Source organism: Diachasmimorpha longicaudata, chromosome 10 (assembly GCF_034640455.1).
Source record: "Diachasmimorpha longicaudata isolate KC_UGA_2023 chromosome 10, iyDiaLong2, whole genome shotgun sequence".
Classification (NCBI taxonomy): Eukaryota; Metazoa; Arthropoda; class Insecta; order Hymenoptera; family Braconidae; genus Diachasmimorpha; species Diachasmimorpha longicaudata.
Window position 1 is genome coordinate 3,787,822 of NC_087234.1, and position 25,078 is coordinate 3,812,899.

Here is a 25,078-nt window from a genome sequence, read left to right on the forward strand (position 1 = left end):
CATTGAACTTTACCTAGTGACTTTTTTTCATGACATTGTAATGTCACAAGTACTATCGTAAAGAATTCTCAATTCAAGATATTGACTTGAAAATGTCTTATCGAACAACCTCATGGTACCTGAAATTCCGAATCTCCTAAAGTCGGAATGATTTCGGCATAAAAAAATACGGCGTTAAAAATAGAAAAAAAAGCTCAACTACAGAGAAGCTTAAGACTAGTACCTGCCTCTCCTGGCTGAGGTGGAAAATGCATTTCACCAAAACCTGTTGAAGGATCGCTCCATGTCTCCTCGAAAGTCCTCAGTGACGAACCACTGTAAAGGTAACAAATTTTCAAGACATGTAAATGCCCCTGAGAGGACCGGAATCTCCGCCCCCCCCCCCTTTGTCCACAAGACGCATGTGTTTTCGGACTCAAGTTTCACAAGTGTGCCAAAACTCCTTGGAAAGTTATTCACAAGGGTACGAGGAACTACCCAAGAAGGCTTAAGCCACAGTGTAATAGTCTGTAAGGAACATTCACCCAAATTGTAGACTCGAAACGAGTTAGCATCGATATATCTATACTTACGACAATGAAGAGCAGTGAAGGGGGACTGGCATTTGGCTTTGCTGATAGGCAACATTACTTCTAACGAGGTTCACCGGAATGACAGAAGATAAGCGGAGAAAAACTTGTCCTAAAATGGTTGAAAACATGTGCTCACTCTTGTGGAAAACTACCAGCGCAAGTTGAAGGAGTCGCCATTCTTGGAATGTATTCCATCAGATTAGTCCCTTACATCATTCATTGGGTTTGGTATTCTAGGGGTCACCTAGGGTATTGATTGAAGTCCCTTTCGAGCTCTGACAACATCTCCAAGACGATATCGACGGAGAAGTGAAATACCAGACTTAACTGAATGAAATGAATATTTTTTAATAAATAAAAGGTTCAGGGGTCAATTAAACCATTAAAAATGTTCCTAGTGAACACTTATTGGCGTATTTTTCTAATTGTCTTATCCTAATTTATCAGCAATTGATTATATATTCTGATACACCAGCTTTGCCAATTTGAAGTGAATGATCCAGATGATTAGGAACAACACAGTCTCCCCTATTACATGTCTTGAACTTGTGAATTAAACCACTGCCGATATATCCCCTGCCCTTCACCTGAAGTTGAAAACCTGAGATCTCGATGAGGAGGTGTCCTCAGAGTGTCACCTTCCATTGACACAGCTCACCTGTATCAAGACCAAATCGTGTTGTCATGTGCAAATAATCCTTTAACCACCAGAAACTAATATTGGACTCATGAGATGTGAAAAAATCAATCAGATTGGAATCATTGGTGAGTGGTGCCAACATTCTTCGCCTTGAACGTGCTGGGACACGTCCTTCGAAGCTATGTTTAGGTCGAGGAGGTTATTGTTGGGCCACTCCAGTTATTAGCCTGAGAGTCCCTCGACAAAAAAGAGATAAGAGACGTTCTCTCTAGGTCAGCGAGAGAAATTTTGGATTTGCGAGTGATATTACCCAGGCTCAGGCTGTACGTTGATTCAATTTCGTGTGGAATGAAGAGTAGAGACTTGAACGACAAAAAGAACTGGCCCATAAGTACTTGGAATCTTCTGCAGATGCCCTTGAAGGCTCTACCCTATGGATTTGCGATGTATCCAGGGGAGATGGGAAGGGGGGTGGGGGGTGGACTCAGAAACTTTGAGCTGAGATTTTATGGTATTACTACCCTTAGTGACCCACCCGCATGCCCGCAGTTACTCGGCCAGCCAAATATGTCTTTCAAGGGGGACAAGCACCACGCAGAGATTCACCAACGTTGCATTTCTTTCATGATAAAAATGAGAGGGTGCACTTCTAGATGGCCTCGACACCACCAATTCTGCTAGTACTCGACCGAGAAAAATATTGAACACAGGAGAAAATGCAATCTTATTATTACACCGAACTGGGCGCTTCTTTATTGGATAGATGGTTGATCAGGGTCAGGGTCTTGGAGATGCCTACGGAGAGAAGTGTCAAGGTGGTTGAACAGATCTCAAACGATGATGCCTCAACGATATAAAAAGGTATATCTGAGGTGCTTTTGAGGTACACATCACGGTGTCGTGAAGAAATTTTATTCGTAAATTAATCGAGAGAATTTATTGGCCCGAGGGACGATCGATCAGCGTGAAGAACTCGGCAAGTAAGAAGACAAGGGTCAAGACTGCTGAAGTGAGTGGAAACTATCACGCCTCAGTGTTCTGCAAAGCTAACTTCTAGGAGTTTTTGAGATGGATGGCGTTGGATCCAACTGGACTTTAGGGATTGCCTCGTCGGAACCTTGAGGAGACCTCATAAGCCAAATCGAGACAGAGTTGTCCATTCATGGCTGAAGTAATTTCTTTCCCCAGGACATCATGAAACGTGGATTCAATGCCAAGTGAAATTGCACGTAATTTGATTCAGTCCGTAGACCAGAGATTTAACGGCCAATTAGTTGGATTGAACGAACATCGGCTGAGTGTTGTTGTGGGGAGGTGTTTCAGTCCGGTCATGAGCATCAAAGGATTCAATGGAGACATGAATGGCTGTTTTAACCAGTTTCAGGTGTACTAACTTTATTGACTAATTTGCATTCACTTATCGATAATTAATGGTGTCCTCACTTTCGTGATGACTGCGTCATTCAGTGTTTTATAAATTAGACCAATGGAGACCTAGAAGTTAAAAACTTCAGTGAATATCTACTTCCAAAGGGGATTTCAATTATTGTGGGGGTATTTAACTGGTGCTCAGGTACTTATCCCCGTAACAATTGTGTTTCTGGAACTGTTGAAATGCGAATTACAGAACTTGTAAACGGTTTTTAATTGTTGATAGTTTCCATCCACTTATTTCTGACGGTACAAAATAATAGTGAAATGAAAGTACCTGTAAAACTCACCAGACTTTTGATTATGAGGAAGTTCATTTTCACCTCGGCAAATAGTACAGCATTTAGACGCTGGTGAGTACCAGCCAAGCAGCATCCGACAGTCGTTGTCGTCTCCACCAAAGGCGCCTTATTTCCGGTATCCTTCAGGCAACTCAATTCGAGAAGAAACTTTTTCTCTACCTCTTCGTTGTTCGACGTTCTCGAATTACAGAAGAAAAGTTGATAAAGAAATTTGAAAATAGATGAAAATTATCCCCGAACTGTTGACAGATTCTTCTCCAACTTCAGAGGCAATAATTCTGAAGTGAGGATTATTGATTCAGATTGATTACTATTCAAGAAAAAGTCTGGTCTGAAATTACGACCTTTAGAAGGCAACAGCTTGTGTTGATAATCAAAGTTAATGAGCAATTGGGAATGAATGATACTTTGATGTTCTTGCATTGATGCTGAATGTCCTTTGTTGTCTACGAAAATCCAAAAATATTATGTTGGCACTGATCCCCGTCTCCATTGTCCCAATGAGAAAGACTCATGTCTCATAAATTTATCTTTCAACGACTCGCGGAGAAAAAAAAATGTACATTTTCTGCTTACGCAGGGGATGAAAGTATTCTGAGACTTTATATTGCCAAACATCGTTGTCCTCCTCCACCAAAGGACTCAACTCATATTGAAATACTTTTACCAGCGTAGCAAACAAAAATTGGGAAATATCCATGATAACGCGTAATGGATTCTCAAGTTTATTGACCATAGGGGGTTGTGTGCACCAGAATTCTGGAATGTAGGCACATGTGGGGATGTATACGACAAAACTATAGAAAACTCAGGCAATACACTTTACGTAACCGACACTGGTATGTAATGGTGTAATTCTACTTTGCAACAGTGGATCCTGAGCTTGCAATTTTACCGTCGAGCGATTGGAAACACAGCGGGAGCTCTCGATAAAAACGTATCTCATTTTTTAACATGAAAAAAACTATATAGAAATGCATCAAAAATTTAATTTAAAACAATTTTCTCTTTTTCATATTTTATTACTCACCGAATTCAAAGTAGATTTTTTACAAATGCTCATTGGCAATTTTATTTCCTGTAAAAATAGTGATGAACTGTTCATACACCACTCGATGAAAATGCGAAAGGTAAAATTCCCTGTAAAAACTACCCTCGAGGATGAGACAGGAGGGGGAGTGAGTGGAAAGTGAAGAAAAGTCCTTTAAGAGCTTCGAGAAACCCTCGAAAACGAGTGCCTCCGGCTCTCATACGGCAATGCACTCTTGTTATCTCGTTTATCACAACGATGTTCGATCGATTTCTCTCGAGGAATGTTTTTCCTCCCTTTTTTCGACGCTCATTTTTCTAGTCACAAATGAGGGGGAGAAACTGATGCGCGTCGGGACAAATTTATCTTGCAGTCGTCAAATTTTGTGGGCTTACGGGGACAAGGGCTTATGACAAATCTCTCTGGTTATTTCGAGTTGAGGAAAATACTGTCGATGTTTCAGGGGTTGAGATATTGGGGGATGATCCGTCTCGCTGTCGGTTGAACGGATCAATGTCGAGAATTAAGACGCCTCAAAGACACTAATCTCCGCGCTGAATTGACTCGTAAACGAGTGGACTAAAAAGATTTAGAATTTTTTCTCGTCTAATTAATTATTTCTGTCATTTCAAATTGATTATTATTATTCAAATATTCTTGATATTTCAAAAATAATATGCGTCTCGAAGATTCGTCTCGCTTTCCACTTGAATATATATTTTTTACAATTAATCGACGCAACCTCAAGTTAACTAAAACAACAAAATGATTTGTTAATATAAAATTCGTCCACATGCCGGTGTATCCAATGCGGGAATACGTTTTGGCAATGATTATAGCAATTCGGCGGTTAAAGAGATTAACTCTCCAATTTATCTCGAGACATCCGCCATCAGCCGTGAAAAGTTTTTTGTGTCTCGACGCCGTAAACAAATCCAACCCAACTCTCACCGTTCCCTGTGATGCTGGCGCGTTTCCATGCCCCCAGTCTGTTTTATCCACCTCTTTTATTTTTTTTTTCACATTTTTTTTATTCACCAGTCGCTTCTTTTTTTCCGTTTTATCACCCCATTGCCTTCATTCCCCCTTTATGCTACTGGTATACAATGACCGTGGTTCACCCAGTTGTAATACTAGGCAGTTATAATAATTCATTGAAGGAACAAAAGGGGCTTAATCGATATGAGACTATCGTAAAATGGGAAAAAAATTATTGTCGAAAAAATTTTGTAATTTACATTTCAAATGAAAATTGACGAGAATAATACTCGGCAGTTGAGGAATTATGGATTTTTGGCAGGGGGTGTTCACTGAAAGAAATAATTTATTTGAATCCAATGGCGTCATTCATTTTTGATTTGCTCTTTTATTTTTATCAAATAAGGCAAATGCATTTGTCAGGCAATAAATAATATTCGGATTAAATTGAAAGTTATTTGAATCAATCTAATTCATCGACACTTATTTACGTTATTTTCATTGAATTCCTTTGGTTTTCAATATACAGAATTGTTTTTTAAAATAAAACAATTGGCTTCTGATGGCTGGGACAGAATAGGAATGCAGCAATCCCTGAAAAAATGATACATTCACGGAGAAAAAGTGAAATTTGCATTTGGGTTTCGCATAACATCGGAATCTCTTACCTAGACCCAAATTTAATGAGCTATTTCCATTCGATCTACGTGACGTAACATTCGCAATGTCTCTGCTATCGGAGTGTCCCGATCGGATGGAGGCTTTTCCCGACTGTTCGCCAGCATGAATTTAAATTCCCGCAGAGATTGTGGAGAAAGCGAGAGAGACAGAGAGGGAATTGCGCTCACACGTACCCATAATCGGTTGGAATCCGGACAACGGCACCTTCCGGGATTAACCTCTTAGCGGCGATACTGATAAACATAGAATTGTTCAATCCCACTGTACATTTATCCTGTTTAGAGATGCCCATGAGAGCTAGTAGGCAGGAATTATCGGTAGTACGTGATGGTGAATGGACATGTATATGACCCGAAAAAAAAATTATCCGACCGCTTCATAAAAGTGTTTCGTGAGTCCGCCATTGTTAGACTGCCTGATAAGATGGCGGGAGGGAACCCTCATTGCGTCGTACGCCCCTGATATTGTTTAGCTCGTCTCCACAATAACATCGTTACTCTTAAGTTTATTTAATTTGATTCTCCACTCCACTGAATTGTTAACATTATGGGGTATGCAGGCGTCGTCAAAAATCCTCTATGGCTACCTCAATATGTTACCTCAATCCCGTCACCGACGGATGATTTTTTTTTTAACTTTACGTTCATCCCGGGGGCAAGGATGAACCCATAAACCAATGAAACACAACCGAGTGCCAAGTATCCATAGCAAGATGAAATGGAATACTGCTGAATGAGGCCTAACGACCCTTACAATCCGCCGAGATAACCCTGTTGAAGCGGACGTTACATACCCTCAAGCCCATTCATCCCCTCAAGTGTAATCTCAAAGGAGTTAACCCAATATCCCTGGAGCACGACTTCATGTACACTAGACGAGAGATGCTCTCAACGTGCATCAAAGTTATCAAAACCCAAATACTTGACAACATTTTCCATCCCTCTAAACTCTCTATTATTACAGCAATAATTCTCTCGCCCACCTTCGTATTTCTACGTTTACCAGAGAGTTTTGAGTGCATTTCTGGAAACTAAAATTTAATGGGATTTCACGTTAACATTTAAACGGTAGGGGGTAGCTTAAACTGTAATGATGTAATGGGTATTAACTACTATTTTATTGCATTGATGAATCCCTCACTAACTGGTAGGTTGAACGACTCCATCAGGATACGATTGAGGGATTTTGAGGGTGCGTTAAACTCGGTGAATTGTCTGATTTTTTGACACTCACGGTGATTCCTCATTGTTCTGTGGTCACTCATGCGATGGATTTTACAGCCTGTCAACAGGTCAAATTTGGCGTACAGGCTGTGTTTGGACCATCGGATCCTATTCTCGGTCAGCACATTCACAGTATCTGCGACGCGCTGGATATACCGCATCTGGAGGTCAGGCTGGACCTGGACGCGGAGGCGAAAAAATTCAGCATAAATCTGCATCCCGCACAAACGTTACTCAATTCTGCTTATCAGGACGTTATGTTTTTCCTTAATTGGACGAGAGTTGCTGTTATTTATGAAGATGATTATGGTGAGTTTATTAACAGTTTTATTATTAGATTTAGAGGGAAAAATGGGGTAAAATGGAACGGTATGAACATTCCAATATGATATTGTATACCCACTATATTTTAAAATTTATTTTTCATTTTCTCTCGAAATTAGGAATTCCACAAATTCCTTATTATTAATAATCGTCAAAATATCTTCTTATTCTCTTATTATTTAAACAGCTAAGTGGTACCTAAGTTTAGTCTGTATACCTAGATCTCTAAAAAGTCTGTCAACAAGGGCGTCGCAATAATTTCGATATTTTCTTTATAAAAAATCATAAATGGAAATAAAATCTGATAGGTTCATTCACTTAATAGTTTTTGACAACATTCACTGCCATCCACTGCTGTCCATTTTGCCCCAGTCTCCCCTATTATTTTTTTGATCACACAAAAATATTTCTTTATAACCTTTTTAATACTTTCAATCTAATAATTAATGAAGAATAATCATTACCAATATATTAATAATTATAATTATTGGGAATATTAATCATTGTTAATATTTCTTAAGAAAAAACTCTTACAAACGAGTTGAACTTCCCTCCCCTCATCACCGCCAGTTAATTCAAAACATAATTCATTAGAACAGCCCTTGGAAGAGTTGCCCTCGCTATTCCCGCGGTGAAAATCCGATTAGTCGCAGCACTTTGCTAATTGTTTCTTCATCACCACAGGATTAAGTTCCCCTCCAAACTCCGAAGCCCGAACAATATTATTTGAATTTCATCGATTGATCCCGGGGGGGGGGGGGATGGAGGAAGAACTCAAGGCGTGCCTCCCCCATATTTTCTCCTCCTCCCCCTGTTTCCCCAGAAGAACGAGAACACATCGAAGGGAACGCAAAGTTTTCTCGAGAATGCGGTTTTAATAAATGCCGGAGTGAGAAAGAGGGGTAGAATGGGATGGATGAAGACGTTCCACTTGAGAGTTGAGATATTCGTGTTCTTCCTACCCTCTTTATTCTCTTTTTCCTCGGAAGTGATGGATCCAACTTCGTAATGCATATTCATTCAAAAAGACTTCACTTACGACGATTTCACTAGTTATAAAGTGTTGTCTAGTGATAAATGACGACGAATCGAATATTATGATGATAATCTAATAGTATTCCATAGTAGTTCATTAGGGGTGGAGTAAATGGCAGAATAATCTTGGAGGTAATGATATCGATTATTTTTTATGAATTTTTAGTCAAAGTTCCAACAAATTTTCGTTGGATGCGGTAACAGAGGAATAGAATAGAGGGATCTATTTTTCATCAACGTCACTTGCAAAGACTCGGTGGAAGCTTTTCCGTGGGTGAAAGGGATGGTGATGTATATACGTTGCTCGTTAAGTTTTCAGGAGACTGGAACTGTCGTTAGATACCCGAGGAGCTTGGACTTATTTATGGACTGAGATTACTGTTATTACGGATTGATTGATGGCTTTCGATGGGTGATTAATTATTGTGGATATTCATTTCGAGACGAATGACATTCATTGGAGGTGATTATTAATGTTTCGAGGTTTCTCATATTCAATTTATAATTTTCGAGGGGTATTTCACAACGAGGGATGATTTATTTCTTTCTAATGAGATATTTTAATGCCAAATTGAACTGTAGATAAGGGCATTCAATTGCATCATTTTATTTTCGTTTGGAAATTAATGGGATTAATTAAATTCCAGTTGTTAAAATCAATAAATAAGGTTTATGGGCTGATTTTAAATTCCCGGTTTAAATTCTCGTACCATTTCCATTGGGCGAAACTCTTGTGGAAGTGGACGATCATTTAATTAAAGTTTCGCTGTAGTTTTTGGAAAAATATTGGAAGATCGTCTGCATGTTGATAGTTTCATTTCGGAAAGTGAATTTCCATCGTAGAAGGATACGAAGGGAATCACGTACACGTCGATTAAAACGTCCGCCCAACCACGGAACTACCTCCCTTACCACCCCCTCATTCATTCCAAATTTACGAGGTCTCTAGCGCGAATCGCGTATTTCTCGGTTCACGAAGTCCTTCCAACGGGGAATATCCTGCGTACACCAACCGAGACTTGTCCGACTTGTTCTCCAGTCTCGACACGATCTACTGGAATCCCTCGCTGTTCTTTCTCCACTGTCTTTTTGTCCCTCCAGTTGAATACCGCCTTCTTCGCTGGACGCAATGGCCATCTCTCCAGATTTCTTCTTAAGTCTGCTGTTTGAAGGACAATCCCTCCAAGAAATGGAGTGTAAAAAGCTCTAATACGAGTCCAAAGAAAAATCATTCTCGTGAATTTTTTCTCAGAAGAATTTTTTTACTCTCATTTTTCTAACGCTTCGAGAATTCTGCTGTACGACTGCTAATTAACTCTTCTTTTGCTTCACTCCACATTGGTAAGAAATTAATGAACTCCTTGAATTATCGATTTCACTGAATTTCAAGGGAATATCTTCAGAATTTTTATTTTATTTCATTTCCAACGTTGAAGTTATTCCCTGAGAATTCAAAGGAATCCAAACGCAATTTCCGGGAACATTTATTTTCGCTTGAAAATTCGTCCGTAATTCACTTGTAATTTTCATCGAGTAAACGATAATTCAAAGAAGAAACTTCGATATTATTCATGAAAGTGGACCAAAACTAAATTAGTTCCAGGAGAAATTTTTTTTTGTCGAAAGAAACTTCTCGCGTGTCTCCTTTACCGGCGCTTGTTACCCCAAATTTCATGGCCCTCCTGTACACCACACGTGCACCCTAAACCAACTTTTTAACTGCCGTAAAAATCACAAAAATTTATTAGTCAAGTGTGACGAAATAGCGTTTGCCGTGTCGTCTCTGCAAATATTGAGAGAAAAAAAATTCGGGGCAGAATAGGAGATACTGTGTGCACTATGGTCGCACGGATGATTCGATTTATTTATTTGATCCTCTCGGCAAGTTTCACGAGTATCCAGCAGCCAGGTATGTACGCACGGCAGCGTCCCCGTGGGTATTTGCTCGGTTGCTGAATCCTCGAGGTCTTACTCCATCCCTTTCCTCCCTCCGCCGACCTCCCCCATCCGCACACCGCCACCACCACCGAGCGCATATGTATTTTCACCACCCAAATCCGATTTTCCCGATTCCCAAGAGAAGAGGAGAATTATTTTCGTCATTCTTTTCCCTTTTTTTTCATTTTTTTTCCCTGCGAGAGATTGTTTCATAAATAATTCAGAGATTGATCTCCTCAATTCGGATGCTCGGAGAAACGTAATTTGGATCTTTATTTTAAGAAAGTAGAAAAAAGTATCTCAGATTGGATATTATTCATGAGGATGAACGTCTTATTGCGGGAGATTTCATAAAAAAAAACTCCCTTTTCGTGGTTTCAATGAGAATATTTAAGAGCATTCGCGAGGGGAAACGGTCTTTATTTTTTTTATGACAAGAGAAAAGATACGCCTACGAATCTGATACAACATTTCATTAATTTTTTTACTCGTGACCTATCTTTTAAATTAATGAACTCATCCCAACAATTGCATCGCACTCTGACGGAGCGTTTTTTTTATTCACAACGAAATTCATTAGTTTTTAACGAATGGCAGAGTTGAATATGAGCAAATGAATATTCGTTAGTAGTTAACAATTGGCTGATGTGAATAGAGAAAGTCATGTCAAACACGATTTATCAAATATACAGTCGTTAACGATCTACAAACATAATTTTTCTACCCCAGCTGCAGCCAAAATCTATTTATTTATAATAACTGTTGAAAAGACGATCCCTGATATGATCTTATCATATCATATCTCTGATATAATCTTATCATCCCTCATATCATCTGAATAAATAAATTTATCTGCGTTGTCTATAATTTTGTCTACAGTATCTCTGTTATTTTAAACTTTCGCAGTTGCTACAATTATCATAACTAGCAACAATAACTAATTAGCTCTGTCAGTGCAGCTAATTAAACCGCAGGAATCGAAAACCACAAAATTCTTCGTGAAATAAACATTCCATAAAAACAACTTCAATATAAAATAAATAAACAAAATAATTCTCCCTCTAATTCACGGATGAGGGACATCATTAAATATATTGATTGAAATCCAAGTGCATCTGTATTCGATATCCAGTCGTGTACTGTCCCACAACATAACGTATATGTCGTTGGCAATGGGACGAAGAGTGAATTGAATTTATAATGCATTCCATTGAGGGCATCGGATGGGATCTGTGGAGCAGTTTTCCTCCCACAACTATAAACTTCTTCATCCCCCGTACTCGTGCCACGCACGACTGATATTCAGTTATTGTGGTGGAGAGGAGAGGCCCTCACCGATATTACTGCCGAATTCTTCGGTGGGAACGTGTGGCCGATACCCGAGTCCCAGTACTGCCGTCTTTATGAGGCTTTTTTTTCCCCCGGTCACATGACCTCCAGACCATCCCCTACATCTTTTTATAGGTTGTACTTATGCCCCAGGAATTACCAATGAGTTTTCCTGCCCTCCATTATCGTTCATTGTCGACGATTCGAGTGGATCAAGTCTTGGGGATGAACTACTGGAAATTCTTTGGAACTTAAGCGATAGCTGGACTGATAAAAATTTCTCGAAATGTGATATCTGAATTCTCGGTGGTGAGAGATCAATTTCATTTTCGAATGGGAATGAATATGGGTTCAATAATTCCCTAGAAATTACTGGAAATCAGGAAATTCCTATGAAGATATTTTGGAAAAGTCCAATAGCCAGAGGAATTCCATCTCAATGTCGTTAAACTGTCACTCTTTTACCCTCGTGAACCTTATTCCATATCACTTTGATAATTAATTGTCGACTATTGGTCAAATCCAAATTTTATTGTAATTCTGAATAATTTTTTCAACTGCCACAAAAATACAATTTTCTCGTGCCAAGAAATTATCAATTCACTGGAAAGAGTTTGTCCAGCTGAAAAAAATAAATTCATCTCCAGAAGTATTTTGTTCTACTGCCGATCATTTATTTAATAATGTAAATCACGAAAATCCTCCAAAGACCCCACCAGTGAATAAACCGTAACCAACTCATTCCCAATGAGACGTAAAACCCATATCCACTGCAATCGAGTAATTGGTAATTAGAGGATTGCCGTTGGTTTCTACTCGCAAATCGATTTATAGGCTCATGTATTTGTCAATCTCCTAAAGTACACACTAATTCCATCAATCGATGCATCATCGCACCAGTTTTCCAGCTCATTGCATCGCACTATCGAATCGCTCTATTCGTCAATTTCCAGATACACAATGTGACACTCAGCATCGACAACTTGCACTCCATTGAAATGAATAGACAGGAAATAATAACTTCTTCCCTTTCCCCTCCGGGTTTGACGTATCGTCCAATTATATTTCTCCATGCTATCGGCATTCAGCGATTGCAGGGAGAAATTTAGAAAAGTGAAGGAAATGCTGTCGAATCCGGCAACTGAGGCACGATAAATAAAAGTAAAGGTATCGGGGGAAAATCCGATAAATCCAGCTGTGCAAGGATTTCTGGGCTAAGAAGGACCTCTGATATAATTGGCTGAATCGTCTGTTTGCTCCGTAGAAACGAGGACAAGAAGGGCAGAATGAAAAGGTGGAAAAAAAAATAGTAAAGTCGGTCGCCCACAATCCGGAAGGTGGATAATTTCTCTGGGGACATTTTCTAGTGGCAAATGTCGAGGGAGAAATTCACATTCTCGGGAATTCATACTGATGACGTATTTGTTTTGTCATTACGAGTGATGTATTAACTGTTGCACTCGGATTTCAAGTCTTTGGGAAGTTTTTGAGGAAAGAAATTTGGGAGGTGGGATAATTGCGGGAAATTACGGGAATTTCAGGTATTTCAATAATATTTCGGTTCATTAAGAGGAGAAACGAGGATTCTTTACTGATCCTAAAAGTCTTTGGTGAAACCGTGGAACTGGGAATATTGTAAATATATTTTTAAAGAGACGGAGAGTGACAGTATCGGAAAATTATCCCGGGAACTTCCGTAGACGTGCGAGGAAGGAAAGAAAAGAAAATCTAATACGAACAGCGGGAAAATTCTCCGACTGCCCAACACAATTTCTGATATTTCCAAAAACTCCTCAATTTCCTCCCACGATTTTTTACGAAATTTCCCAAAACATTGACACCTCGGAAAATTTTCTACTCCCGAACCCTTGAATTTTCCGACTTTCCCCTTCTAATGTTTTTTCAATTTCTCGTCACAAAAAAATCCATCCCAACGAATTAATAATTTTTCTATTAAAAATTTTCCCTTCGTTACTAAACTTATTCTAAAGAATTTCTCTCCCCGAGAAATTGATTCCGCTGATATCCTCTCCTTTTCTCTCTCCGACTCCATTACAATATGAGGCAAATGCTGTTACTCCCCAGACAATAACCTGCCCAACCTCCAACAGCAGTAATCGAACTTCCGCAAAACTTAAATCCACCGGTACTTCAATTCCCCATGGGGTAACTCTGCTGGACACCGATTAACAGTACCTGCAGAAGTGCCAATGGAGACTCCGACTTCGGCCGATTTCGATCACACTAAAGTCGAAAAAAAAAACAATAAAGCAGTTGGCTATTGTGCACCTTTGCCTCCGCATCGATATCGAATATACTGAATTCGTTGTCGTGAATCCCTTGGAGGTCTCGTCTCTCCCATTGGCCGGTGGGCCAAGGGGTCACACCGGAAGAGACCTCCACACGTCTGCGAAGAATTGAAGTCAAGAGATCGAAGAGAGGAAGACCCACAAGTCGCGATGATACCTTGATTACTCAGTCAGCCACCTACGTAGTATCGATTTCATCGGTGTCGTTCACAGGTTTCCTTTTCCATTTAACGATCCTTCCACTACCCCCACTGCAGCCCCCCTCTGCCCCTCCCCTGCGTAACTACTGTTGCACGAGACGAACTACGACCATAAAAACTTTTTTTTTTCACGACCCGACGATGTAAGCGAGAGACGGCCCGAAGGTAAACTGCCTCCTCTCGTTATTCTGTTTTTTTTTTTTATTTCCGCTTATTTTTTATGGTTACAGGTCTGCTGAAGCTCAGGAACTTGGTGAAGACACCGAAGTCACCGGATCTCGAGGTACATCTGAGACAAACTGATCCGGATTCGTATGGACGCGTTCTGAGTGATATCAAGAGTAAAGAGATTAGAAATTTTATTGTTGACACTAAACCTGAACACATGCAGCATTTTTTACGAATGGTTTGTTGATGATATTATTGTTAATTATATGTTGTAGTGAGTGCTAATGCGTATGACCTCGTGGATTGTCCTTATTTAATTTCGAAATGGGAGTACTGGTTATTTTATTTTAAAATTATTCGGGAAAGAATAATTCAAAAATTATTTGGAGATTCATTGGACAATTTTGGTTTAGTTATATGTTTAGAAAAGAGTCTGGTGATTTTTGTAGTTTTCCTATTGGGGAAAAAATGTCCCAAACCTTATCAAGCCAATAATTTAATTAAATCACGATTTTTTTTCCAAATTTCAATTATTTAATTTATTGATTTTTTTTTCATTGTGATTTTCAGATAATTCAAATGCAAATGAACGATTACAAGTACCACTACCTCTTCACAACTTTTGTAAGTACCCGAGAGAGAGTTAACAATCCTGAGTGGAAATAAATGGCACAACCGTTGAGTATTGTTGAAAAATCCATTGAATTCCAATTTATTCCTTCTGCTTCCAGGATATTGAAACGTTCGATCTCGAGGATTTCAAGTACAATTTTGTCAACATCACTGCCTTTCGATTAGTCGACGCTGACGACATTGGAGTCAGGGGAATACTGAGAGACATGGAGCGCTTCCAGCCAGCCGGAAACACTGTGCTCAATAAATCACGTGTTATTCAGGTGAGACGAGACGTTAAACCTTTTCATGAGATTATACTGTTCATCGTAATGCTCGTATACGTGTTTGCATTTGTCTACTAGGATGAGGTAAATTGCATTAATTTACTCTGCATTAATTATTCGATTCTCAGAGAACTTCATTCGCCCGGATTGCACGACTACGAGAGTTTAGTCAGTCACAAGTTCAAGTTGTCGGGGCTGATTCCATTAATTCGTATGTTAAAATAATTGTCAATAGTTTCAAAATTTTAATTTACTTCAATGAATCATAATGATTATCCTCAAGTACTCCAAGTAGGACCATTCATTTGTCCTCATGAATCACGATTCGGTCCGAATTAATCACGTTGCATTCTATTTCATGATAAAGCGTCATTAAAAAATACATCCAGCCACAAAATTAACTATTTAATTATCCTTCGATTAAACAATCAACGAAAAAAAAAATTCTATCTCCAGAAGATCTGCCAAAGAATTTTTTTCGTCACTTGGAAAATCCTCCAAAAGATTTTCCACTCATTCACGTTCAGTACTTCCCTATTAAATAAAATAATTCCTCCAATCTCTAGTCTCTCATAGACTAATACATCAAACTATTTATTTTATCTGATTGTTTATCCAACTTTACGTTGATTCAACCAATTCTGCCATTGGCCCGGGGTTAAAAATAGAAATGAAAATGAAAGAAATCGCACATTCAATAGAGCATTCAGTGTTTCATTCTCTTATTTATATTTTTCTCATTCTATTTTTGCCCAAGCTAAACGACCGAGTTTGCCCGAGGGATGGTGGCAAGGGGGGGGGGGGATGAAGAGGGGGGTGGTAGGGAGGGGTTGAGCGGAAGAAAAAGTGCGACCACAATCAGCGAGAACACTGGAAAAACTAGCTGGTTAAACTGAACAGAAAAAAAAATGAAAAATAAAAAATCGAGACGAGAGAAAAAAAAAATATCAGTGGAAGTCTCATGGGCACACGATGATGGTATGAGTGCACTGGATGCATGGATACTATCCCGGAAGCTCTCCGCAGTGCAGAAATACAGGGAATGCCAAGCGGGACGGAAGAGCATGCACGATTGACACCAACGAATAAGAAAGGAATATGAAGTTTCTATTTTCTACGGGGTAAAGGGGGTGGGAAGGGAGAGGGAGGGGAACGGAGGGCGTCGTGAAAAAAGGAGTAGCTTGTTACAACTAAAGGAGAATACTCCAGACGCATACTGATCCCATTGCATTTTTCTCCCCGTTATTTTGCACTTCGTTCTGCATTCAGAAGTCATTCAATAACTTTGTCGATGGACAATATAAGTGACGAAGAGGGGAGACCAATCGCTGAGGTTAAATGAGAGTTAGGAAAATAATCAATGAGGTCAATTGAAAAAATGGAGGTAAATGAAAATGTCTGGTTGGATATGGACCTTTACTACTGACAGGCGAAGGGATAATCATTTCGCTTTGTTAATTTTTGCCTTGTTTTTACTGCTCTTCTTATCATTTTTTTGTTCATCATTTTAACGTAACAATAAATCAATTTGTCAAATTAAATTAAATAAAATAACTTACACTCGGGAGTATCATTATCGCAATCCATCAGTGACATTAATTTTGTCTCCTCGTTTATTTTCCACAATCGTATTTCAACAACTTAAAATAATCACTAATTAATACCCAATAATTTTCCAGTTTCTCACACACTATCATCACCCCATTATGCTAATGGCTCGGGCTCTCTCCAAATTAAAGAAAACTTTTTTATTCAAATCATAAAAGCTGGCTGCGCATGTACTTTGGAGTCTCAACTGGCTATTAATCACCGAATTTCCTTGAAACTAAAGTGGGTGTGGGATAACCCCTGGACATTTGTGCTGTAAATCAGACTATCTCGCACTCGCACAGACTTTTATTGTTTTATTTTCTCATGTCTAGGGATATCAGGTGTTACGACTTATAGGGGAAAATGTGGTGAACGGGGTGCAGTAAGGGAGGCCTCGAATTGTTGGTGAACGTTTGGTGCATTGGTAACGATTTGAATGTCACTCGGTCAACGGACCATTTTGTGATTGTTCGTCATGGGAAAATTCAACGGAACTTTTCACTCCCTCGTGAATGAAAATGCATCACACAACTGATGCCACTAGGGCTCCAAAACCACTGGTCTGCATCTCCAACCCAGTGATTTAACCAATCAAACTTGACAGGCTTTATCCTCATTCCATTGCCATGTTATTACATCAATAATATCTCTGCCCGTACTTTTTCACCGTGATAGCATTTTTTAAAATATTCTAAATAGTTATTTTCCGGTCTAATAGTTACCCAGGGTACCATTACGTAGTTGAATTAGTCTGACTGATGCGTATGGTGTTGGGAGGGGGAGGGGCAGTGAATTTGTTCCGTTGGATTTATTCCGTACGCAACTGGATATTGATATTCAATCGATGTCAAGACTCGAACTGCATTTTATCACCATATATTTCGCCTACCTTCGCAATTCACTCTAAATGCTAATTCTTTATCTCGAGTGATGTAAGGAAGTTAATAGGGAAAATATGAAAAAGTGACGGGTGATATTTCGAAGATAGAGAGTGAATGACGTTCTCCATGGGAGAAGTTGACTAGAACTTGAGGGACTAATACTGTATGATCTATTAGACAGACATTAATAGGCTATTAATAGGCTACCTTTTTTGTGACATTTGTACCCTCAAATTCGTATAATTTGGAATGTCATGAATTAATATTAATATTAATACAATGTCATGACTCTTGGTTTCCGATCCTTAATTTGTGGAGTCTTGAATTTGACCGAATTTGGACTTTCGATTTCAATTAAAATTGGATTTAAACATTTCTTTAAAAAACAAAAGTTTAAATCAGCCGACAGAAATATTAAATTCTCAGAATAATTATTTTTGCCGGAATTACTTCGCTTATGGACACGTGTCACAGCGTTAATTATTACAACAAAAATAACAAGAACAAATACTTGATCGACACGTCTCCCCTTTGACTTTTCTTTAGATTCGTTCCAACCGAACTAAACATCTCGATCTTGTTTCAACTTCTGGCTTCGAAACTCCTCTAAAGTATTGAAAGTTCTCCACGTGCGATCAGAAATACTGGTTAATTCTACAACAAAGTTCCAACACCCTCTGGTTAATGTTTTTTTCCCCGCCAATTTAAACAGCATCTCCTAAACTTGACAAACCGTTTCCACTCCTTCATTCGTTTGCTGCCAAGTGCTCACTATCTTCCACATCTGCACGAGCTCCCGTTTCTCTCGCAGTTTTTTTTTATCAAACCTGAAATGAATTCGCAAACGACATGGGGCCTCATAGGAGGCGGAAAGAATGACTTTCTCACTGGTTAATGTGAAATAAAATATGGCGAGGAGCCGTGTTTCTGGAGTAATGAGAAATAACATTCGACGCTAATTAGATGCCAATTAGAATTTCAATTAGTCAGTTGAAGTCAGCGACAACATCAGAGTATTGACAATTTTTATTATGCGACATTGTCAATGAAATTTTAGCTGATATTTTCAAGCTAATGAAATTATCAATGACAAGATAATGATTATCAATTATTCCATGGAAATAATACGAGGTTATCCTGAAATTTCAATTCCATAAGATTATTTATCAAATATTCATGTTCTCATTACCGGAAAAAATGGACTGACTAATTATCGTCTTAATGTCATCTACTACTTTGAAATGTCAAATCATTTCTGATGACCCTCCAATGCCAATTATTACCCCAAGATCTACTTCTCAGACAAACCAATAACAACTTCCTCTAGGAATTTCTATTTCTTTTCTAACATCAAACTCCTCCCCATCTTCAATCTAACAAATTACCAAAATTTTAGCTTTGATGACACAAATTAACCCTTCAAACAGCCCCGGCAAAAGCCCCAAGTTAATCAACAAGACCCTCCACTGTTTGATCACATATCTTCGTGAACAGTGTTTGAAATTAACCTGGGGGTGGATTCGGGGTGTTCGTTATAACTTCAATGGTAAACAGGAAAGACCTGATGATGGTGATGGACAGCTGCATACGAATTCCACATTCCACTGTTATCACCAAGTTTCGTGTTATCCCTTTCCACAAGCACTGCAAACAGAACTCCACATCCGATGTAATTACAGGTTCACTACAACTCCTCAATTCATTTTCATGTCTTCCTTGATTCCTGAAAAATTCCAGGGCTTTGGCATCATCGATTCCAAAATCTTTACCTCAGTTAACTGTCCCCAAATGGGAAAAGTTCATGGTGAATATAACTCTTATTCCTGAAATCTTTGAGCAATGGTTACTCGGGTAAGAAGGGGGAAGGGGGGGGGGGTTCTGGGGTGGAAAAGACAAAGGGGTGAGTTATGAGACTTGTGAGATGAAGAATTGTTTTAATGGAGTACCGAGGGTGGTAAGGAAAGGATGGAATGAAAAACTACTGTGAAGCAGTTTAGGTCTGTGTTTTGCTCCAATGGGGCAAAGTAAGACAGACGGAATGAGATTGTGAGGGGGTGGGGGGTATTAATGCAGCTGAGATCGTGAATTTTTTGGAGGGTAAGGGGCAAGGAAGCTTCCTGACGGTTACAAGCGGACGGAAGTTTACGGGAAACAGAAAGGATATGCCTTTGTCAAAAGTTTATTTTCTTGGAGTCGTTGGAGACTGTCCAGTGCTGAGCCTGTCGGTTTTCATTATTTGTGGGCTTTATCAGAAGGATAATAACTGAAAAATTTATTCTTTTATGGGGTTTGGGTCTTGAATTGGGAAAATTCGAGGAAAAGTTTTTTATGGGATGTTATAAATTGTGATGATAAATAGATTCATCGGGATAGTCGTGTATTTGTAGTGTTATCGGGCTTTTCATGTGGTTAGACCTCCAGATATTTTTTGAAATACTCGATCCAAGGTCCAAGGTCAATCACACGACGTATCCTAATTTATTTGTAATGTTCGTACGATGAGGAATTTCTGTTGGATGCAAAATTTTTCCTGAGGATTCAGACAATCATCTGGGATTTTTTAACCAAGTTTCCATCTCGTGCTATAATTTTTTTGCAGCAACAATTTTTTTTTACTGTGTTTTCCAGAAAAAGAACTGGCTCAACATTTTTTTTTACTCTTTCTAACTATGAAATCTGCATTTGCTTTACCGCGTGAGCACGATAATTGTTCTCGTACTTTCCTCTTCGTGCCGACGTGCCTTTGAATAAATAAATAAAAAATGGAGCACAGTAATACGTGAATTCATAATAATCAATTATTTCCCGAAATCCCAGACAACTTTAGCACACCTGTGATAATTGGCAATGCTCCTCGAAATACTCGTATTCTGGCAGATATTGATATCAGAAAAATAATTGGAAGTAAATCGATACTCAATTTCATGTGAATCAGTCCATGAAATTTTAACGATGTTGTTCATTTCCCTCGAATTTCTCATGTTGATATTTGAACTTTTAATGACGTTGTTTACCTGAAAATTCATTCACACTTTTTGTGAATTTTCCAGGCCGAACCCGCTCTGATATATGACAGCGTACAAGTATTTGCCGTTGGTCTGCGCACCCTGGAGCAGTCACACACCCTGAGACCGGTGAATCTCTCCTGCGAGGCAGAGCATCCCTGGGACGGTGGCCTATCTCTCATCAACTACATCAACTCGGTGAGTTTTCAATTGAATTCTTCATCGGGGAATTCGATAGATGGGATACGACAAAGAGAAAAAATTGTCGATTTTTATGTGGGCCAGTGGTATAAGAGCCTGGGGCTCTGAATGGAGCATTCGGGATGAACGTATACCCCGGGATTTTAGTTGTAAGGGTGAATTACAGTTGAGAGATTTGGCGGGAATCCAAAATGTACAATATCACGGGCATTTGGTGCAGCGAAGAATTTATTGGAAACTTCTGGGAGTCGGGGAGAAATCGATCTATTCCCGTAAATTATGATTTTTTTTCATTTGAGATTTCATCGCCACGGATTTGGATACTAATTAGCATTGTTGATTGAATGCTTGACTTTATGAAGAAAAAGAATGAGAATTTCGGAACTTAAAATTTTTTTATCTGACAGTTCACTGTAAAATCATCTGAACACAATAAAAATCCTCATTAATTGAATGGCATTTTTTGGTGAACAAAAATCACTAAATTAATACTTAACTCACAGTTTCCAATGAAAACTCAATCTCAAATGAAAGAAATTGCTGCAGGGCATTTTATTTTAAGCAAAAGATTCTGTCCAGTGCATATCTGTTATTCGTTCTCCTTTTTATTTTTGGGATTAAGAAATTTCCAATTATTTTCATAACGCGAGTGCTCACTGGGAGCTCTGCTGTACGGTAACACTTGAGCCTCGTACCAGATAAATTGTTTAATACCGTATAATGAATGGCGCGAGAACTGTCATGGACAGGGACCACAAATTTCGTCTCGTGACGTCGTACAATCCTCTTGCCGTAGAGTGACCCTTTTCCATCCCCCAATACAGCTATCCTCAACCTTACGAAATGATGTATCGCACGCCGAAAAACCGAACTGTTGTAATTAATTTCCATGGAGAATGTTTCATCAGGAATTTTGATTCATTTTGAAAATGAAAAAAAAATCTGTCGAATACATCATGGAAAAGCAATAAAATGGACACGACGTGCATGACCACGAAGATTTGTTTCAGCCAATAAAGCTAAAAAAGCAAACATTTGTTTGTTTGCTTTAATTAAAAAATTGATAGATTAGGGCCTTAGAAAATTCAATTAACTCGGAATTTTTTGGATAAAGACGTCTGCCAGTTTCGTTTAATCAGATTTTCGCTGGATTAATTTTGTTTCTGAACATTGCAGTTCTCATGAAAAATATAATTATGCTAATTCTAAGGTACACCCCAGATGCTCACATCCGTGCATATGTATCTTGTCTATTCTTGTCGTGACTTTGCTCACCACTCGTGCATTTCAAACAACTCTACCCTTTACTCGCGTGTCATTCCCCTTTTATTCGTTCAAAAAACTAACACGTGTAATATTACACTGTAACCCCTTTATTCGACCATTCAACAATTTGGAAAAATTGAGCTGGTTGACCCATTCCCATCAATGAAGCACCACAACTGGTAATTGATTTTTTTTGATACTCCAATATCACAGAATGGAGGAAAAAAACATAAAAATATATTGAGGTTTCAAGTGATTCTAAAAAAGATCAAAGTCATTAAACTAAAGTTTTTCTCTTAAAATTTACCTGTTCTTCCCCTCCACTAAAATGAGATATTGAAAAAAATGCAGAAATGAAAAAAGGTGTTGACCACTAAAGAAAAATTTTTTAATTAAAATTATATGAAAATTATTTAGGAAATGGAAAAAACAGAAATGAGAGAATTTACTTCTGAACTTTCCTTTCGATTAATTCCAACATTTTCCCAACTTTCTTCGGAATAAGGAACAAATTATTACCCCATGCAATGGGATGCTGATGAGGACTGAGTCATCATTTTCCCGGAAATAATTACAATAACCCATTCCCAACTTCCGCCTAGCAACTGCTACGCATTCTATCGCACTTGTAACGGGCTGATCGAATGTGGAAATCATGTAGAACGTGTCGAGTTACCTGGTGAATGTCTCCACTGGTGTATGCGTATTACTCGGGCACATCGTTCCCCATGTACTTAGGTGGAAGTACCAAGTGCAAACTGAGATGGAAAGTAGACGGGAGTGAGAGGAGAAAGAGCGAGAAGTGCCAATGGATGTTCACTGCAATGAATGGGGACACAAGTGTTGATGTTGATACACTATATGTGAAATTGGTACAGAGACAGGGAACTGAGTTACGAGGAGGAGATTATCGAGATTCAAGTGGATTTAGTCGCTTTAGCGAGTATAATTTGACTGCCTACATCCATAGAAATAATTTATTATAATTGAATAACTCGTATTTGATTCAGACGAAGATTTTTCACTTGAAATTAAATGCGATTTAGAGATATGAAATTATATAAAATTTAATTTCATATAATTTTGTAAGGGATTTTATCAATGAATAGCATTCTCTTGCAGTTGATAGAAATAATAATTATATATTAAATAAAAATAGGACTGTCCCAAATCTCACTCTCCCTTATTCGTAAGGCCCATTACCCTACCATTTCACACCGTGACTCAATAGTCCAACATACCCTGGATAACCCACCCACGTACCGTCACAATAAAGGCACATTGGACTCCCTACAGTTTTAAGTAAAAAGTTAGTTAATTAAATATAAATATTAAATATTTAATTATTAAATATTTAATTATGTACTATATTTTGGGCTGTGCCAGGGAACCAATTTCATGGCTCCTTTATATCACAATTTCCACCAATTTCTCATTTTGTTTTTTTCATTAAAGTTTTATCAGATCGTACGTCTCAATAAACATCAACTCGGTAGTAAATTAAAGCCTGAAGGGCTCCACAGTTTTTGACAGAATTTTTTTTTCTAAATCCTATTCCATATAAATCATTTCACACTTTAATTAACACAGATATAATTTTAATGATAAAAAAAGGCCGCAACGACTGGAAAAATTTTAAACTGTTTTATTCGATAAAAAAGTTGCCATTTCAGCGGTTCATCGAAACCAAAAAGTTATTGAAAATATGATAACACTGGGTGAAAAGTCGCCACTGCTGATATCATCTCGAAATCCATTCCCCCTCCACCCGTATCGAATTTACTGGCCTCTCTAACAGGCGAAATGTTGTGTCCCCTGCCTTCTGGCTTAATTGAACCAAACGAGAAGTAATTGCCATGGAAAATGCAATGGTCGGTGCCCCAGCTCGAAGGGACAGGACAATGATCAGTGGCTCCATGGTGACGATATCTATATGCGAACTCTCGGATGCTGGATTGTGCTTATAACAGCGGGGATTCGCACCATCGAGAGATGGGGTATTGAATTTTGTTCGCAACTTGTGCATATGTGGGCTCTCAGTTGTTGAAAATAAGTTACATTTGAGAGGGGACATTTTTCCATAACATGAAAAATATTTTTTTACTTTGTTCAAGTTTTTTTACTGGCTTTTATCCAGAGAAACTCTATAAGCCAAGTTAAAATCGGAAAGCGGAGAATGGGGTGTCAAAAATGTTTATTAAAATCAGAAAAATGTTTAAACGAATGAATTTATCGTATTTAAGATAATTTATGTGAACAATTGCCATTAAATTTTGAGACTGATTAAATTGTTCCAGAATATCCGATTAAATTTCAAAGATTAATAATTTAATTTGTTTAAATAATCTTAATAATTTTTTCACCGGTTTACCATTCGTTGATTATCTGAAAACATTCAAAATTTACAAAGCAAAAAGCAAATGAAAAATCACGCGCCTCGTCTCAGTGTCTCAATTACCGAATCAGTGTTTCTGATGGAGTTCAGGGGGTAAAAAATTAGAATAAGGAAAAAGGTCAAAAGTAATTGAGACACTGCAGCTTATTTTCCCCAGATCCTTTGTTGTTTGACGACCCTAGTTGATAATATTTACAGTGTTAGAAAATCAAGCCACGAGAGCAAAGGAGACTTGGAAAAAAAAAATGGTGAAGGAGTTGAGGGAGCAAAAGGGCGGTTGACCGTGCTCACTCTACCCGACGAATGAGGTTTGTAGCCACTTCTGATCCCCGGCCGTTTACCTACTCAAGCCAACTTAACACTACTGCACGTGAATGTCTGATATGGTATAAAGGCTGAGGGTTTAAGTGGTGCAGCGACGTGGAGGGATGAGGGGTGGTAGGGGGTAGTGGATTTTACCAGTACTACGACAACAGCGTTCGCTTGGCTCTCACACTAACCAGTTTCGAAAGCTACCAAGTTTTGTCCTCAAGTGGAACAGTAACCAGTTTCTCCCTAATTTATGACCTTACTTGTAATCCAAGTTTCAATTTGGCTTTCTGGTATCATCCACCAAACGCTCACCCCCTCACTCCGCAGTTCTTTCCGTTTCAACCCTGAAAAATCGTGTTGTGGAGATCA

At 38.6% G+C, this 25,078-nt stretch overlaps 1 protein-coding gene across 8 annotated transcripts in view; it reads left to right on the forward strand.

Annotated features, from left to right (window-relative positions):
• The window catches only part of LOC135166537 (glutamate receptor ionotropic, kainate 2-like), an 80,676-nt gene that overhangs the window by 37,448 nt on the left and 18,150 nt on the right, over positions 1-25,078 (forward strand). For all 8 annotated transcript variants that reach the window (XR_010299697.1, XM_064128854.1, XM_064128853.1 and 5 more), the window contains 5 exons: positions 6,915-7,166; positions 14,223-14,398; positions 14,731-14,784; positions 14,892-15,056; positions 20,581-20,733. Coding sequence is in view for 7 of the 8 variants with exons in the window: in XM_064128854.1 (XP_063984924.1) it covers positions 6,915-7,166; positions 14,223-14,398; positions 14,731-14,784; positions 14,892-15,056; positions 20,581-20,733 (800 nt within the window). In the remaining variant the exon portion in view is untranslated. The remainder of the gene's footprint in view (positions 1-6,914; positions 7,167-14,222; positions 14,399-14,730; positions 14,785-14,891; positions 15,057-20,580; positions 20,734-25,078) is intronic.